At 33.4% G+C, this 19,632-nt stretch overlaps 1 protein-coding gene and 1 pseudogene across 6 annotated transcripts; one reads left to right on the forward strand and one right to left on the reverse strand.

Moving 5' to 3' along the window:
• Window positions 1-102: 102 nt before the first annotated feature.
• Window positions 103-12,144, forward strand: LOC138327643 (ankyrin repeat domain-containing protein 10-like). Of its 6 annotated transcripts, none has more exons than XR_011209080.1 (6): window positions 103-429; window positions 2,231-2,392; window positions 3,028-3,119; window positions 3,623-4,026; window positions 8,226-8,534; window positions 9,196-12,144. XR_011209080.1 is itself a non-coding variant. In XM_069273911.1 (6 exons), the coding sequence occupies exons 1-5, from the start codon at window positions 229-231 to the stop codon at window positions 7,137-7,139; spliced, it is 1,074 nt and encodes a 357-aa protein (XP_069130012.1). In that variant the 5' UTR covers window positions 103-228; the 3' UTR covers window positions 7,140-7,153; window positions 8,226-8,366. The 6 variants fall into 6 exon arrangements, 5 of the variants coding, with proteins under 5 accessions (XP_069130012.1, XP_069130013.1, XP_069130014.1 ...); XM_069273911.1 differs by lacking the exon at window positions 9,196-12,144 and adding an exon at window positions 6,925-7,153 and having other exon boundaries at window positions 8,226-8,366; XM_069273912.1 differs by lacking the exon at window positions 9,196-12,144 and adding an exon at window positions 5,184-5,359 and having other exon boundaries at window positions 8,226-8,363.
• A 684-nt stretch (window positions 12,145-12,828) lies between these two features.
• On the reverse strand, window positions 12,829-15,364 carry LOC138326740 (uncharacterized; annotated as a pseudogene).
• Between the last annotated feature and the right edge of the window lie 4,268 nt (window positions 15,365-19,632).

Raw genomic sequence — 19,632 nt, forward strand, 5'->3', positions numbered from 1 at the left:
GACAGTACATTCTTATTAATATTCCTTTATCCAGATCTATATGGCTGATAAATATATGTATGCGTTTCGTTTAAAATTTAAATTTGTTAATTGTATGGAAAGCCGGCTTTTGGCGTGAAGACGAATGTTGATGTCGCGTTTGTACGAGCTTCAGATATTCGCCCGAAATAAACATCGATAGGTTACTAACAAACGAAAGGTATTGGTCAACGAGCAACGACATCACTCATGGATCAGGATAGTGTGTATGGAAATATGTCCTCTTCAACCGATGAGCTGTTAAAAACACAATTTCCATTACACCATGCTTGTCGAGACGGTGACCTAGAAACTTTGTCCAACTTACTCTCGTCCGGCAACTATAATTTATTCGAAGAAGACAGTCTGTATGGGTGGTCACCTGTCCACTGGGCTGCTCATTTCGGAAAGGTTATTGTTTTATTTAAAATGTACTTTTGTCGAGTTTGATTAAGCTATATGATGATAAAAAATACGACATAGGGATCTATTGTGTCATTGGCCTCGTTTTCAGTTTTCTATAAATAGACTTACTTGACGATGGAAGAGTCTATATTTATCACCCACGTGATCTGCATATGAAACTTCTTACTTTCGATTTGTCAAATCGCTATTACGGATACTTTTCCTTATTTATGTTTTTATCCGGTGTATTCTACTTGTTTGCATGGATGTTTATATGTAACAATTAGTTAAAATTTGTCATCGGCTGCAAGAATAAAAAGATAAGTAGATAAAATATTTATAACTTTATAACTGCAGACATATAATAAGAAAATATGCTCTATTTTCGAAAGTGATGGCCAATTGTAACAGGAGAGGAGAAAATGTAGCGGCCAGACCGGGATTCGAACCCGGGACCCTCAGAACACTAGCTGAGTGCTCTACCGACTGAGCTACCTGGTCACCGATATCGACCCAGTCCAATCCCGCTACACTATTGTATCTTTCAACCATAGGTATTTCGCACGCTTGTAAGTCATAGACGCACTATAGACTAATATATATTAATATAGAGGTATCAGTCTATAGTGGGTCTTTGACTTTCCAGTGCACTGATTACCAATGTTTCAACACAATTTGAGTGCAATCTGTATGTGATTATTTCTGTATGGATGCATCATTTTGTGAGAATTTTACGTTCAATAAACCACCCAAACTGTAATTTGGGTCAAAAACTTATCATGACAGAAGTGCTGAACCATAACAGCTGTATATTTAATTTGGACTAGTGATTAAATAGTTGGACTAGCAAAATTTTGTGGTTAACCAGTCCAAGCTAATGACTAGCAGCAAAAAAAATAACGTCATAGACTGTGACAAATTTTCTGATTAATCAAAACTAAAGCAAAGAAATGTTAAATAAGTTTTATTTCATTTTGCCTTTTTTTGTATAACATGTTGTGATAAAATCAGCACTTATAACTGTGATGCTTAAAATCAATCTAAATCATTATCTCAGACTCTACAACAAGCAATCTTTAATTAGAGTCAGGGCTATAAAAATTGGTTGGGTCAGGTAAGAGGAAGCAATTTTAATTCTAAATTAATTTTATGGCTATAAACTAACTTCAAAAAATATGTAAACATATTACTGTATTCGACCCAATAAGCGCCCATGTCCCTATAAGCGCCCCTACCCCTTTTTTGAGGCCTCAATTTCAATTGTCCAGGCATAAATAAGGACCAAAACTACATAAAACGGTATAAATTTGCAATAAATTTGACTTATAAGCACCTTTTCATTTTTATCAATTTTTTAAGCGCCCTGGGCGCTTATTGGGTCGAATACGGTACATGGAAAATAAAATATGTGTGTGTGTACTGTTCTTTACGCTTTAAGCTTGTTTCTTGATTTTCCCTTTAAACACGTTTTACTTCGTCTTGATTGTTTTCATCAAAGTTGTGTTTGCATGAACATGTAATTAGTTTTGAATATTTATCATTCAGTTACATTTTTGTGTAATTTGAATTTTAGTTAACTTGTTTGATGCGGCTATTAGAACATGGTGCAAGGTTTGACTCAACTACCTCTCGTTTCAACCAGACACCCGCACACATTGCAGCATTTCGTGGAAAGGGTCATTGTCTAAAATGGCTATTACATTGTGGAGCCATGATCAATAGACAGGTAATATTACTAACATGTGTTCATAAAAAGTTATGATCAGACATTAATTTGTTTCTTTTTCCTTCTCTATTGCCCTTGTAGTTGGCTTGTGTGAGAAATTTGACGTCTTTAGACAATGACGGTACACTCTGTCACCGCCCTACCTCACGCTTCCGACAGACCCCTCTGCATTTGGCTTCTCTAAGAGACCATCCCCATTGTGCTCAATGGATAATTCAAAGTGGAGCTAATATTGAAGTTCAGGTACATTCATCAGCAAGGACTGGAATAATAGGTCATTGATCAAGTGACTATTCTGAATATTGCACTTATTATTATCATTATGATGGATGATTTTATCTGCTGGTTTAAAAGCTAATGTTGCAACTGAAAAAGTCCACATGTTTGGCAAAAAAAAATTGTAGTAATTGATCAAATTATGGCTTCTTGGCCTGGGAAAAAGTTTGATATTCAATTCCAAAATATAATACCACATTATCACAGAAACTAGTTATATGATTACTTTGTACTTTGTATGTATGATGTAATTTACATTTTTGTTGCATTTTGGAAGTGAATTAATAGACCTGTACTTGTCATTCCAAATTTGTACATAAATTTTCCATGATGATAAGGTTTGAAATTATGTATTTTTATGATATGTTTATATCATAATGAGAATGAATCTAAGTCTGCTTTTCAAGCATTATCATATAATATACACATGTAGATAACATATTAAACAGGCTTTATCAATGCAACTCTTGTTCATTTGAGTCTAGTACAAAAAACAGCTTTACACATGCCTGTAACCGGTACATATATATGTCTACCTTTTTTTTCCATTACCTTGGCTTACAAGAAGGATCCATTATATAACCATGCTTGTTGTATTCCAGGACTACCTAGGCGAGACACCGGTCCACAAAGCTGCCAGGACAGGAAGTATGGAGTGTGTCAGTCTACTGGTCTCACAGGGGTGCAAACTTAGGTAAGATATTCTGTCTTTGTATATTACAGAGTTACTTCCCATGCAGATACAGTCGAAAATCGTTATCTCAAAATTGCTTGACTCAAAATTTCGGCTGAGTCGAATTAATTTTGAAGTCCCGTTTTTTTTTCCCTTCTTTGTATATGTATTTTAAGATCGGATGTCTCGAATTTCGATGACTCGTAACTCTGGTTGAGTCAAAGTCAATACCTGGTTCCTAGAACGGATATTCAGCGCAAAATAATAGTCGCTATCTCGAATTTAATTTCAGTCAAAATTTCAAATAAAAAAAACAGTTACATAAATATACCATGTAAACAAACAATTGTGAAAAGTAGTTAATTTGGTATGTGTCGTGCCCAGTTTGAAAAGTAGTTAATTTGGTATGTGTCGTGCCCAGTTTACACAATTGTATTGAAAAAGTAAGAAAGATAAATTCCACCATTAATGCTGACACAATAAGTACTTTGTGCAGTATTTTTGATATTAAGATTTTGTTTTAGCATCAGAAACCACAATAACCAGACTCCCAGTCAGGTTGCTGTTGAATGTGGATACCAAGAATGTGCCAACTACTTGGAGCGAGCATCTCAGATGCAGCTACAAGCTGAGGGTGTGTACAATGAACTAAGGATGCCTGTCACTCAGACCAATCCCAACAATTCTAACACGATTCCAAACGGTGTCGGTGGACCCCGCTCTGAAACTCGAACAAATCCTTGCTTCGTCATGCAAGGATTGAATGGGGGAATAGTTCCAGAGGCAGACGGGAACGGCATTACTGATGACTGTGATATGATGGAAGATGGATGCATGCAAGAAGACGCTGACATGTTTCTGAGAGCAGGTGTAAAACGGGGACGAGATGATTTGGAGGAGGAATGCTTTAAGAGAATGAGAAGGGCTGGTAGGTATTACTATCAGGTGTCAATTTAAGTGTTCATTTTATTCAATTACTGTTAGTTATGGCCTTTGATTCTTTTTAAATATTTAATTTTAATTGATGTTTTTTGTCTGTTATTAAAATACAGATAAATTCAAGCAGTTCTCTTACGTGTATTTTCATCCTTTTAGAAGTTTTCTAAAAAATAAAAGACTTCAATGATAAACATTAAGCCACAAAAACATCAGTAAATGCCATAACACAAGCAAATATATTTAAAACATTTCTGCACTGGGGTATATAATCTATGTTTCTTCACTTTCTACCACTAGTGTAAAAGTAATACAAGAAATTCAGAAATGGAGTTTCTTGAATCTGAAAGTGGTCATCACTTTAGCGATTTAGGAAAAACAACTGACTACAAAATAATACCATATTTAACCCAATAAGCACCCAGTGTGTTTAAAATATTGGAAATATGAAATGTGCTCAAAAAAACAAAATTAGTGCAAACGGTGAATCCTATACAGTTTTGATAGTTTTGCTCTTATGCCCACACAATTGAAATTGAGGCTTCAATAGGGGGTGGGATCCTTATAGGAATATGGGCATTTATTGGGTCAATTATGGTATATATATACAGCTGAATCAGTTATGTATATTATTTACAAGTAAGATATTGTAATTATCCATAGATTCATATTCAATACTAGATGTGACATTTATTTGGAGTGAAGATGACCTTAGGACAAAGTTATGAGAATACGAATCTTCATTCTCAATATTCTGGGGTTTACTATCACTATCTTCATATCAAACTGTAGACTGGCCGTTTATAGGACGTTTATTTATTAATACAAACAAACAACTGAAAGCATTGCAGGAGAATGGAACTGACTAATCACAGGCCTGTACAGAAACTTCTTTTGAAGATTACAGAGTGTGACGCCCAACTGTAAAGCCATACAGTGTGCTGTTATTCGATTCTTTTGATGCACATTAATGACAGTGATAGTAACCCCTGGAATATCCAGGATGAAGAATCTTGAGATTTACATGTTCAGAGTTAATTAGGTGTTGGGAAGACTATAAAGGGAGATTTGGAATTGACCAGAATATTGACTGTAGAATCTTACACACAGTAGGGTAATGTTTGTTTTGGTTTTCCTTTTTGGCTTCAGAGCCCATACATCCCATAGTTTGTGATGTTGGTTGCCGTGACAACAACATTATCAGCTCTTACAATGCAATTTTGTCCATATCTACTGAACCTATGCGACTGGCTGATGCTGTCCTTGACAGTGTTCAGGGTCATGGTCACATGAGTAGCCAACAGTCTCTGTTCTTTTAGACACAGGTTAGTTGTAACTTGTAGGATTGCCTCCAGTTTGCTGCACGTTTTTGTTGATTTCCTTTCTTCTGTTTTATTATTTGCTGATAAATTGTTGCTTCATGATTCAACAATAAATGGTATACAACATATATATATATATTATGAATATACAGACTCCTTTATTTTATAATTAAACACAAGAACATAACAACACTGGTATTTTATAAATATACTCATTACCAGTGCTTCAGTTAATTCGCGTACACAGGTGAAATACTCCTTAAAATTTGTCAATTATCCATTAGAATTTGTACTAATTGCCCCAAAAAAAATTCTTTTTACACAACTCTAGTGTTACGAGTGCTTACATCTAGAAATAAAATCAGAAGAAAAGAAGTAAAATAAAAAAAATTCAAACATGCTCAAGAGTCTGCATCAACTGTGTTCTTGTTTCAGATAGATGTTTGCACAATTGTTAGCTTGTGATCGATAACTTTAAACTGTAATCACATATCTTTTACACCAACACATCTCTGTTAACTTTTGGGTTCAAACAGAAGTCAGAGATGTACCTTTTCATTACAATTACCCATCCCTCCAAAGATGATCTTGACCACTGCAATATAATATACACCATCTCATTCAGACACTTTATGAGTCTTTGAAAGATGAAATAACATTTAAACAATATGTCTCTATATTAAGTTAATAGTTATAGTCATGAAATTACATCACACTGAATTTATGTTTAAAGTTAAATTATCAGTATCATAAAAAAAATCAATTAGTATGAGGCCAGAATCATGCATTGAAGTAGAAGTTATGTTAAGAGTAAATTAGACTACCGTAGTTAAACTCTAGGATATTTGGTTCATGATTTGTTACATTAGACTTGCCTACATTAACACTTAAAGTCATCCTCGATACTCCAGGGGTTCCGATCACTTACGATCTCTACACCCCTGGACTATTTCATAGTGAAAATGAAGGCAGCTCAGCGGAAAACATTTGACCAATCACAGACCGGCAAATGTTTCCTTTGAAGACTACAGAGGGAGCGACGCCCAACTTCAAAGCCACACAGTCAACCACAGTGTACCGTTATACGGCTCTTTTGATATACATCAAACGACTCAATTACCTGTTCTGTTCTGTTGCCTCCAGTTTTACTATGAGATAGTCCAGGGGTGTAGAGATCGTAAGTGATCGGAACCCCTGGAGTATCGAGGAACACTTAAAGCATGATTGCATGAAATTGAAGTCAAAATAGCTACACAGTGAATAATAACACAATTAATCTTCATTTCATAATCAGATAGATATGAACACAATGAACTGTCTAAAGCTGAACATGACTTATTATCATTATTACCTTATCTCTGTTTCAAGCCAGTGAAAAAATAAAATTGTGAGATAATTACAAAAGATGTACGATATGGTAAAATGTTTCACAAGAACAAATAATTCTTCATTAGACACTTGGTAGGTTGAATCCATAATTCCCATCTCATTCTGTATCATGTATCAGCATTTGATGCCTTTTATTAATTTTCCAACTGTATGGGTCATATTTCTATTTCCGTCCTCAGAATACCATTGGAATGAAAGTGATGCTGCCATGTTTCCAATGTCAGACCGTTATGAAATGATTGATCAAATGTCCCCTCTTAAGACAAAAGATTCAAAGACAAGGGAGACAACCACTAAGTCCTATCAACCGTTACATACCCATCATCACTCAGTGTCTATTAAGCTTCATGAACTTCCTTCGAAATGCATGGCATTAAGTTCCCACTATATATGACATTATTGGCACATGTAAGTATATACAAACAACTCACTCCACTCTGTTTTGGTATGCATCAAAGTGCCAATTTATTTCTAAAGATTCCTATATTTTATTTTCTTCTCATTATTCCTTAATGCATGCATTTCACACTCACATTATAAAGTTGCAATACATGACCCTAATTTCATGAACATTCTTTAATTTTAAAGGAAATTCTTGACTTCAGCATTCATTGGAAAATTAAAACATTAAAGATATTGAGAATAATCTTCCTAACTTCTGTCATGTTTTTCAAAGATGAATTTTAAATGATGGAACTTCCTGAAGATAATGAATGATCTTGAAACTGGACCCAAGCTCTGCAGCTGTTGCTTAGGTACCCATGTACACTAGCCATCAAATTTGGTGTGTCAAAAAAATGTGAACAACGAAATGATTAAATTTTCGACAATCAGAAAACTTCTACCAGATTGTGGACAAATGTTTTTAGCTATTAAAGTTGTCAATTAAAAGAGATGTTGATTCACTCAGTCTCTGAGAACTTGTTGATATTGACTGATGGTGGGTATATATCAGTAGGGCACACTTTTTCATTGCATATCATTATCATCTGCTTTTGAATATATGTATATATGATATGAAACCAACTTGAAAAAAATGGATTTGATTTTAATAGTTAAGTGGTTGCGATGTTGTTTAACCATATTGGCTTCAGTTTCAATGAATGATTATTGATGTCTTTCCTAAGTTGTTCATAAAATTATGTATGCTTTCCTCTAGATGATCTTTTAATTGTGGTTCAACCCTGACCATTTTTAATACATCATGAGATGTCCTTCGGAGGAGCTTCATTTACTTACTTATATATGTACATATATATATATATATATTGTACTTTATAACATATGTGAATCTCGAAGTATTTTATACCTAAGTAGAATTAGCATAATCTTCATTATAATTTATTGCATTTCACATTTTCAGTAACTTTTAATACCTATTGTTTGTTATTGTAGTCAAATATAATTATAATGATATACCTGTTTTATACAATTATGTATAGGTAAAGTTTATGTTTAGAAATTGTTTTCCATTTTGTAGGTCCAACTCTTTTGCATGCTTCCAACAGTTGCCCACCTGACAAACCTATGACAAGTGACTACTGCAGTCCTGGAGAAAAACATTTTCTGAACCTAAACCACGACAAAATCATGCAAGGAGTGAATAATAATTACGAGAACTCCATGTTCAGCTCAAGTGCATTAGAACATTACAGCTCGATCTGTGTACAACAGGGATACGAGAACCTTTGTTTAGATTCTCTCATTTCCAATGCACATGGCACATGACACGAGAATGTCTCAATATGATTCTTAATCATATCTGTCCATTGTATCTACAATAGTTCAAGTGGGTTTTTTTATTTTATCACACGTAATTGATATGATAATCTAGACATTTTGATGTGTTAGTATCATAAAATGTATTTAAAAACTTGAAAAATTAGATATACAACATAAAGTGGATTAACTGTGCAGGATAGATGATGACATTTTATTTGACTTTTAATCATTTGAATACTTCAATTTAGTATCTAGATTTGTTTTATTTTTTGCATGCATCAAGTGTGCAAATTTAAACTTTTTTTTCTAGTTATAGAATAACAGTGGGCAACTTTTTCAATATTAATCAGATCAATGAGATATCTCTAAACCATGATATTATTTTCACTCAAATAGATATTAATTCAAAATTTTGCTATGACTTGCCAAATAAGTTCAACTTTTAATGCAGTGAATTGTACTCATGAATTTTAGATTGGTAACCCTTCATATTTAAATTGTGTATAGTCATAATATAATTGGTATTCCTGTTTGCTCTGTAATTTGAAAATGTGTATGAACACATACAACCTTAAAAAGGCCATACTTCTAAAAGGATTTAATCATCAGTTTTAACAACAGTAGTCTTAGCATGTTCAGAGAAAACAATTATTCTATTGTTGTATTGAACATTTTTATTTCATTATAAGGATTCGTAACATTCCATTATATTGTACTTTGTTATTTAGGAGCCTTTGCGGCCAAGTGTATCAGATGTTCTGAGATATTTCCACCAGCCGTCCATCTCTGGGTTGGAAACCCATATGAGGTGGTTACCAGGAATTGAGAGGACCTATGGTCAGAAGTTTTTCTCCAGGTTCTGACATTTTTCTGGCATGTCCTTAAAAGACCCTGATGATTTCTAAAAGGATGTAAAACAAAATAAGTATGCCATATAAAACAGACTTAATAAATGCATAAAACATTATTCACAATCAAAATATAATTTCAATTTAAAGCTTTACTTTTTATTACCTGTTGCATGTTATGCTTTACTGCATTTCAAATACATTTATTAATTGACTAAATGTTTTAAAAGTAACATTCTATTTTTGGTTAGTTATCTTGATGTAGTTGTATTTTAAAAGTATTTATAACTTACCATTATATCGTCTCTATTTGTAGAGAAACTTATTGACATATTAGGTATATACACTTCCCGTATTAGTTCAGACTGAGGTGCTTTTGATCAAACTTGTATTCACACTTAACTCAATTACGTTATTCAATCACAAGTTTACCATAGACCCACCAACCAAAAGTTCATAGAATGTACGTATTTGGTATTATGATGTATGTAAGAATACAAAAATTTCATAAAGCAAAATGTCGATTGACCTTAGAATACAATCATTGATGTGAGATTGTAATAGATCAAGGATTGAGAAATAGTTATGAGAGCATATTTTACAGATATGTAATCAATTTTACATTTATATTTTAATTAGTTACTGCTTTATCGCCTACATGACTCCGCCTATCATGTACACTGACGTTTGATCAGTTACAATTAACTGCCAGTTTTTTTGTATGATTTGTTTTTTTACCAGAAATTTATTTTTTATGTCCTCGTCCATATAGCATGCTTTCAACAATAACTATTAATACAACAAGAGGACATTTCAATATATATAAAACATTTACTGTCAGGTGCTATGTGTGTTTCTAGTTCTGTTTATAGGTTTTATATCAAATAAGATTCACTGACATAATTATCGAACAAGTTTATTTTGATAATATGCTATTTATAGCAGTTACCACCTTTTATAATACAAATATATAATAAATCTTTCATGTTTAAGTTTATATTTTATTTATCTGTAGCCTTTGAATCATAATGCATTTTCTTTTTTCTCATTATTTTTTTTTATTTCGATTTCTTTTTCAGTCTAAATACTTGCTTTTTGATCAACAGGGTAGAAGGCATTTTTTATTTTTTATTTTGACTAAGAACCTGTATATGATCAATAATAATGATATGATAAGCTCCCATTTTTGTGAAATTACTAAATTCTGTCTCATTACTTTGACATACTGTATATAATATTGTCATTTCCCTGTTCAATTTTGCATAGTTTGCATGAGCTGTTAATATGTTTTGTATATAGTTGTGTAATTATTTGATATTTTATTAATGTAAAAGGATCTGACATCCTTACACATGTCACACTGTATTTTATATTGTTATGCATATCATTTACATTTTTGTTTAAAATTTGAGTATCATATTTCATTATCTGATTATTGCAGATCTGTTAAATTTATTATGAGATGATATCTATCTGCTGGGCAGACATATACTTAAATGTACTTATCAGTTTCACAAATAAGTAATTAAGTGAAATAAATAAGAACACATTTATTCAGTTTCTTTTGTATGCATGCTATTATGTATTTATTTTTTTAAAAGAAATCAGCCCCAAAAGATCTCATATGTATATATGTGTGACATTTTCTGTAAATATTAATTTTAAAATGGCTTTTTTGACTGCTAGCATTATATATTCTGTATACCAAGCAGTGTACAGTGTAAGAGATTTTTTCTTTAAAATAACTTGGAATGTTTTCTGTAGAGCTTAATTTATAAAGGAAATCATCGGCTGTGATGAAATATTGATTTGTGTTAATCTCTTTTGATAATTCATCATGATAAGTAACTAAGAAAATTGTATCTCTTGTGAAATATCTACAACCCTCCAGGTCTAGTTTCAAACTAAATACACATGCTACACATATTAGAAAATTTCTGATTGAAAAGATTTATTTTGGAAATCTAGGTCCGGTGTATACAAATATTTTGATGAAAAACTTTCAGTAAACTCATGATTTTATGTGCTTGGTTTTAACTGATTGAATAGCATTAAATTGCTAGTTGGAAAAGGGTGCAACAACTTACCAACAAGTCACTTTTATCCAACACTGATCAATTTGATTTTGTCTGTTTCTAAGAATTCTATTTGCTGTGCTATTACTTTTGTTTAGCTATTAAATCTATAATTTTAGATTGGTTTATTTATTAAAGTATATATCGTATACAAAAAAATACATTAAGCGCATGCATTATAAAAAAATGCAAAAAAGAGATACAATGCTATCAAGTTATGTATATAGCCTGGCTTGTTGATCCTGAAGTATTTGATTTTATCTCCTGCTTAGGTTTTTACTGTAATGATTTTATAAATTTATGGTAATGTAAGTTTATATCAATAAATCTAGTTAATAGATCGAAGCAATCAAGTTTATCTATTTTAGAGTGTTATTGCACTTGAAATCAAATCATTACATGTATAAACTTCAAAATCAAACTGACTTACATATTTTTGTCTTACAATATGTGGTTTATTCAAAATTCTTATATGCTGTTTAATGAATAGGTGAAGTGATAGGTATAATTTTGTATTATTAAACAAAGTAGAAAGTTTTGGTTTTATTTTGTCACATGGTCCATGACTCAGTAACATGACCACCATTCTGAATTGTGCTGCTAGCTTATTGTGATGACTATTGTATCAACATGAGGATTAACTGTTCTCAAAATTCTGCTTTATATCAGGACTTGTTTTCTGCTGTTTTATTGTCTTATTTTGTTATGGAAAAATGAAAGCAATGTTTTAGTAAAGTGCAATTTAGTTCTTGAATCTTCTGACTTGTTTGTTATCTTTTCATACATTTCTGCCACTTCATATTCATTTTAAATAAATAAAACACTAATAATGTGATCCGCATAATGGTGTCTTGAACAAATCTTATCAATCACTGATCATTCACAAAATGCAAGGAGAACCTACATATAAAATTTCAGAGAGATGTCTTTAGTACTTTTTGAGAAAATGCAAGATGTCACTTATTGTCAGCCATCTGTTTGTGCGATCGGTATACCAAAATACTAGGGCTTAAGCATCCTTGATACTTCAGTGGTTCCGATCTCTACACCCCTGGACTCTTAAAGTGAAATTAGAGGCAGTTTAGCGGAAATTATTTTACCAATCACAGGCCAGCAAAGGTTTCCTTTGAAGACTATTAAAGAGAGAGCGACATACCTAACATCAAAGCTACAGTGTACCGTTATTTGGCTCTTTAGTGTCGACTACGGTTCAGAGATAATGAGCTAGGTGGTCACGTGGTCTTGTGATGTCAGAGTAGTCCGCGGCTACACAAGGTAAGCCTAGTACTATAAGTGTCCTTGCACAAGGTAAGCCTAGTACTATACATGTTTCAAGTTTCAAGTTTTTTTATTTTCCAAATGCAATACAGCATATAGGTTTAACCAATACATAAATACATAAATCAATGATCATTGTTATGTTCAAGATGGTGGAGGATAATTCCGATATACTTCATACCAAATTAAACAAATTGACTAATACATGAGTATGCTATATATACTACTGCAGATTAATGATAATTTTCCTTTTTTTTCTGTTGCCTGGATCAAATATTTCCCCAACAAATTTAAGCTCTTTACATTTTTTGATGAAAATAACATAATTAATTTATATACACTTGGGTGTTTGTGGTAATAAGTTTTTATAAACTTTTTACGTATCTCAGAATAAGCAGGACATAGTAATACAAAATGCATTTCATCTTCTTCATCATTTTTATCACAAACAGTACAAAGTCTATCGCCTCTGGGAACGGCGTTATAACGGCCAGCTTCAATTTGCAGAGAGTGGGCTTGCATGCGATATTTACCAATATTTGTTTAGTTTTAGAATCCAAAGGCTTCTTTAAATAAAATTGAATTTCAAAGTTATCAACAAGATGTTTATAAATTTCACATTTAGAAGACACGTCGAATGCGCAACGCAGTTCCTGAATAAATATATCATGCAAGCGCTGTGAATACAATTCCAAAAAGTATTTTTCTTTATCTACATTCTGAGCAATCCAAATATAGTTGAAACCACATCTACCTAAATCATTTTTTACATCATATAACCAATTTAATTTATAATTAGGCTTCTTTATAATGAACTCAAATAGAGCATTATAGCATGACTTTAAAATACAGTTATCTGTTCTTAATAGCTTTAACCAATATTTCATCACCATTATTTTACGCTGTATATGTAAAGTAAGCCTACCAGTCTCAAAATACACCATAGAACTATTGACTGTTTTTTTCACATTCAATAAACTCTTCAGGAATAAAAGATGTACAGATTCAATCTTAGGTGCTGGGTGAGAGCCCCATACCTCGCAACAGTAATTAAGCACACATGAAACATAAGTATCAAATAAGGATAATTTTGTTTCAACATTAAGCATATATTTTTTCATTCTACTATTAAGGAGATAGTATGACTTTCTTCCTTGTGATGCTAAAGTATTAAGCGCTAGAGAAAATCTCCCATTATAATTGAAAACTAGCCCCAAATAACAAAAAATATCAACAATATCTATAGCCCTTCCTTGAAAGGTCCAGTACTCATTAGCCTGTAGACGTTTACTTTTTCTAAAAACAACTATTTTGGTTTTAGAGATATTAACAGATAAACTCCATTTATTTGCATAATTTTGCAGACAATCTAATATGTTTTGCAGGTCAGTAGCATCTTCAGTAAACAAAACTGTATCGTCAGCATACATAAGTATGAACAAATTTTAAAGTTGCAATTGATAGCTTTGACAATTGGAGTTTATCAATTCACTTTCTATATCATTAACAAAGAGAGAATAAAGTATCGGAGACAAAGATTCCCCTTGTAAGAGTCCGACATATAAATCGAACATTGCAGATAATTTTCCACTTAATTTTGTACATGATTTTACATTATCATAAATTGATATAATCACTTTCAATAATCTACCCCTAATTCCACATCGCCATAGTTTAAGCCAAAGCTTATTATGTACAATGCTATCAAATGGTTTACTGTAATCGACAAATACACAATAAAGCTTTTTATTTTGTTGTAAAGTATTAGTAATTAGACTACTTAAGCAAATACATCCTCGATACTCCAGGGCTTCCGATCACTTACGATCTCTACACCCCTGGACTATCTCATAGTAAAACTGGAGCCAACAGAATAGAACATGTAATTTAGTCCTTTGATGAACATCAAAAGAGCCGTATAACGGTACACTGTGGTTGACTGTGTGGCTTTGATGTTAGGCGTCGCTCTCTCTGTAGTCTTCAAAGGAAATTTTTGCTAGCCTGTGATTGGTCAAATGTTTTCCACTGAGCTGCCTTCAATTTCACTATTAGATAGTCCAGGGGTGTAGAGATCGGAAGCCCTGGAGTATCGAGGATGATGCAAATATAGCATCACGAGTACCGAAACCGGGTTTAAAACCAAATTGCGCATCTGTAACAGCAGATACAGATTCGCTCCATTTTAACAGCCTTTTATTCAAAAGACTGGTAAATAACTTTGCTACATGACTAATCAATGTAATACCTCTATAGTTATTTACATTGTATTAATCACCTTTTTTATATACTGGAATAATTATACCTTGAGCCCAGGAATCGGGAAAATATCCGACTTCCATAATACTATTAAACAATTTTAACAGAACAGGTGCAAAAATGGTTTTATATTCAATCATGTACTCATTTAGTATCATATCGGTACCAGCCGACTTATTTCTAGACAGACCTTTAATTGCCTGAATAACTTCATCTAATTCAAAATCCACGTCTAATTCAGGAAAAACATTATCGACATTTTTACCATCCAAGGCTCTATCAGTGTCAGACGTGATATGATCTCCAGCAAGACTCTTAAAATGAAGAAAAAACTCATCTAATGTTATATCTCCAACACTTCTGACATTCCGCTTTGCGAAGGCTTTATAAAATTCCTTAGGGTTATTGCGCTTTAGTAAATCCATCATGTTACCTTGCATTCTCATATAAGAACGCTTAGTCTTCGCTTCAAATGACTTATAACATTTTTTAGCCTCCGATAGACCTATCCTGTTAGTGAATGATCTCTCTCTATTAAAGATGCTCCACCGCCGACAGAGCATAAATGATATTCATTATTTGAACAATAATTGGTGTTTAATCGTGTATATATATGCCTAATTAACACAAAAAATAACATAAAATAATTTATTTCGCCTTTGGTGCGTGCGCAATCATTACTTCATTCCATATAAGATATAGTGCCACGGAATTTTTTCGGGATGCAATTAATTATTTTTTGTATATTTAACTTTAAGTAAAATTAGAAGCTCAAACTTTTCAATGGTGGTAATAGTGTAAAGTAAGTAACTTTTGTAACTGAAGAAAAATACTAAATCGTCTGCTCCTGTTTTTGATAGTGAAAAAATACCATTTGTCGGCGGTGGAGCATCTTTAAAAATAGTCAGAGCAGATTTATACTTAGAGTATAACCGCCTACAATTATCATCAAACCATGGTTTATCAGGTACTTTCTTAGTAGACTTTAAACAATGACAAGAATAAGTACAGTTTACTATATCTTGTTGACGTAAGCAAAACTGATCAAACAAAGAACGTGTACATTTAACAAAATTATCCAAACACTCGTCGATACTTTCCTTCGTATTACTTAGCTGATCTACAGATCTCTCAATTAGATGCATGTTTTCTAAAATACGTTCATTCTCTTTGGCCTAATTAGACCAGACTACATTCATGACAGGATGCTTAATATCATCTGAGCAACAATTACATTTATCACTTATTGTCTTTTGACAATTCAGGGTAGCATATATAGGTGCATGATCTGAGAATTCATTAGAGCAGCCTACACTAAAACTGGTTACATTTGACAAAGCCATTATATCAGCAAGCACATAGTCAATTACACTTGTGCCATGTGTATTATAAAACGTGATCTTACCATTTCTATCTCAAGATAAACGACCATTGACAATCTTTAAACCGGTAGATTTACATAGTTCAATAAGACTACGTCCAAACGTATTAAGTCGTATATCTTTGGATTTACGTTCAGGGACAGTCTGTTCTACGTTATAAGATATAAAGCCGTCGTTTAAACTATCTATGTTATTGTGCATATACATATTGTCGAATGTTATAAAATCTGGTTCTACTCCAGTCCGACTGTTCAAGTCACCAATAACAAAAATATGACCTTTCTCACTATAATGACCAACCCCATTCTCTAACACCTGGAATATATCTTCATCATAGGAACCATAGAAAATAGATCTCTCTGGTGGAATATAGGTAAAAGCCACATAAACATCTTTCTTATCATCAAAGAGAAAGCCATCTATTCTGATCCACATGATACTATCTAATTCTATCATTTCTACTGACACGAACGGACAAAGCCATACTTTGAATAAGCAAACGATACCTCCACCTTTACACTTTGCTCTAATGACTGGCTTACAAAATTCAAAACCATTTATTACAAGGTTGGAGTCATTATCTAACCAACATTCTGACAAAAACACAATATCTGTTTTGTTAAATACATTACAAAAGTATGTATTTTCTAGCTCAAGTCTTAAATTGCGCTGGACATTCCAGCTACATATAGTTAATGAGGTATTACCCTCCTGTAACCCCTATACTTGTTTCACGTGGGTTTCGTCAAGTTAAGGCTCCGAGCTCTGCATGGATGACGTAGTAGCGTGCTGTTGTGGTGTGACGTCATCGCTATCTCTCTGAGATCTTCCGGTATTGTCAGACGGGTCGGATGGTCCAGACACCGCTGTCGCATCGCGAGACGTAAGATCTAGGGGCTGGAACTTGTTATCGGTTGTAATACCTCTGACTGGACCTCCCGATAACGACGTAGGCGTAGATGGAGGGCGTGTACGTTTCTTAGGTCGTCGCGTATTATGTTGTAAGGTTTCAGAATCATGAAACACTTGGCTCGTTTGTTGAACCGGTTGAGGTGCGGAAGCCTCAGGCCCCGTGTAAAGAACACCGTCAACATACATTCTGTCCCGGATAAATTTTACCCTATGGCGCTCTCTACGAAGTCGTTTGGCGACTGGGTAAAGCTTCCTCCTGACATCCTCGACCACGGCAGGGAACTGCTCATTTATAAACTATAACGCGACCCGTGCAGCTTGTGGGTCAGTGATAGAACCAGCCCGTGCTGGCGTTGGTAGATGAACATAGCAACAATAGGACGCGGCCTTCCTGACTTCCTCTTCCCGAATCTATGGACGTTGCCAAAATCAATGTTCTCTGTGATACCTAGCTGCGATGACGTAGCTCTGAACGACGGACGGAAGATTTCTGACAGATGGTCGTCGTCAGAGCTACGATTCCGTCCCATTGCCCGTAGTGTTGCAAAACATCCAGCGGTGAAAATGTTGCATTTCATGTGTGTCATGTAATTTTTTAATTAAATTCAACAATATCAAACATTTTTAACATAAAATGATTATTTATTTACCCACCTCCATGCCTAAATTATGTTTTGAAGCACTTTTGAATGGCTCACATCTCCGACACGGCTCACTTGGCCGCCATGATGCTTCTCGTTAGAAAGTCTCGCGTTCCAAATATGGCACCTAGTACCATACATGTAGGGGTGAAGCACCATAAGTCCTCACGGGGTACTTCATTAAGACCTAAGAAGACAAGGTTAGATTTCATAGATCGACACTGTAAATCTGTTAGCATGGATTGTAGTTAATATCTCTCTTTACATACTTTCTTTAAAGCGACAGACGTATTTACTTGATCGCTATAGCACTGTTTTTTAATTTCCTTGATCTTGGTTTCGTGTGTCTCTGTGGTTACTTTCTTACTGTCAAACAAATCACTCATTACCCTGGTGCTTTGCTCCAACTCTTGCGTATCTGAAGCTAGTTTTTTCTGATTATTCTCTATCTCACTTACTCTGTTCGTTAAGTGCTAGCAGAGCACTATGAACTTTATATACAGCATATATCCGTATACATTAGATCTACAATTTGAGTTTTTCGAGTAAATGGTTATTCTAGCTTTATGATGTAGATATTTTCAGTTTCAAAACATTCCATTTACACCACTTAAAAAATTCAGACAAGCATATATCTAACTTTAGATTAGATAATCAGTCCAATTTGATAGCGATATCAAAATGATGTTCGGATCAGTATGGACTGATATTTAGATAGAATTTGATGTAAATTTCAGTGTAAAAAAACAGTATAATGTAACACTATCTTTTTACGAGTAAAATCCCAAAATTTAGCATGAATATATCTAGAATCCGTGTTTTTATTTCAAACTTCTTCTATAACGATGCAAACATGGCACAGTTTTTGAATAAAAATAAAATGTGGACGGTTATCAGTTATGTGATATTGGAGTAACAGTACCGAACTTATACCGAAAATAATATATATATATCTATATTGTTGCCTTTGAAACTTTATCCATAACGTTTACTAAAAAGCAGAAATACATCAATGGTATTTCTGATATCTGTTCCTATATCACAGTTTAAGTGTAGATTTAAATTCATTATTTCAAAATTAAACTAAATCCTTAAAATAGTATATTCATTGTCGACCGTTTTGTATATCATACCGAGATTTAATAGTATGATATATGGCTTTTGTACCTTAGAAATTACGGGAGATTGCTATATGCCCCGATTCCGTAATTTCAGTTCTAGACTGGAATAATTTTTAAAGTGAACAGTCGGGCAAGGATGGCTAAAGTTGGTAAAAATGGTGTGAATGTATCCAGAATTATTTCTTATGAAATAGAAAAATAAAATCTCTCGTCAAAATCTGTCTGCGTACGAAGAAATTAATTTAAAGTATGGGAATTCTAAAACGTCCTCCCGGCTCACTATGTCCGTGGTTACATTTCCACGCAGCCTCGCTTTCAATGCTTTCAACTTTTCTTTACTTTAATGGTCAGAACTGGGAAACTAAGCAGAACTTGACCGTCCTATTAATACGTGAGAACTTTTGGAAGGCCAATGAACGCATTTAGATTGGTTTTCTTTGCCCGACTATTCACTTTAAGATTAAATCTTTACAAGGATTTATAAGTGATTCATATACGTCCTTGATCTTTAGTTGAAATAGTTCTTAGAACCGTTTTTGTTTCTGAATAAGTCAACTTCCATTATTGCTTTACCTGTGTACGACATATATATATATATACATGTATATATGTAATATATATTCCTAGGTATGATCAGGGATATTTTATTTCC

This window comes from Argopecten irradians, chromosome 7 (genome assembly GCF_041381155.1).
Source record: "Argopecten irradians isolate NY chromosome 7, Ai_NY, whole genome shotgun sequence".
Lineage (NCBI taxonomy): Eukaryota > Metazoa > Mollusca > Bivalvia > Pectinida > Pectinidae > Argopecten > Argopecten irradians.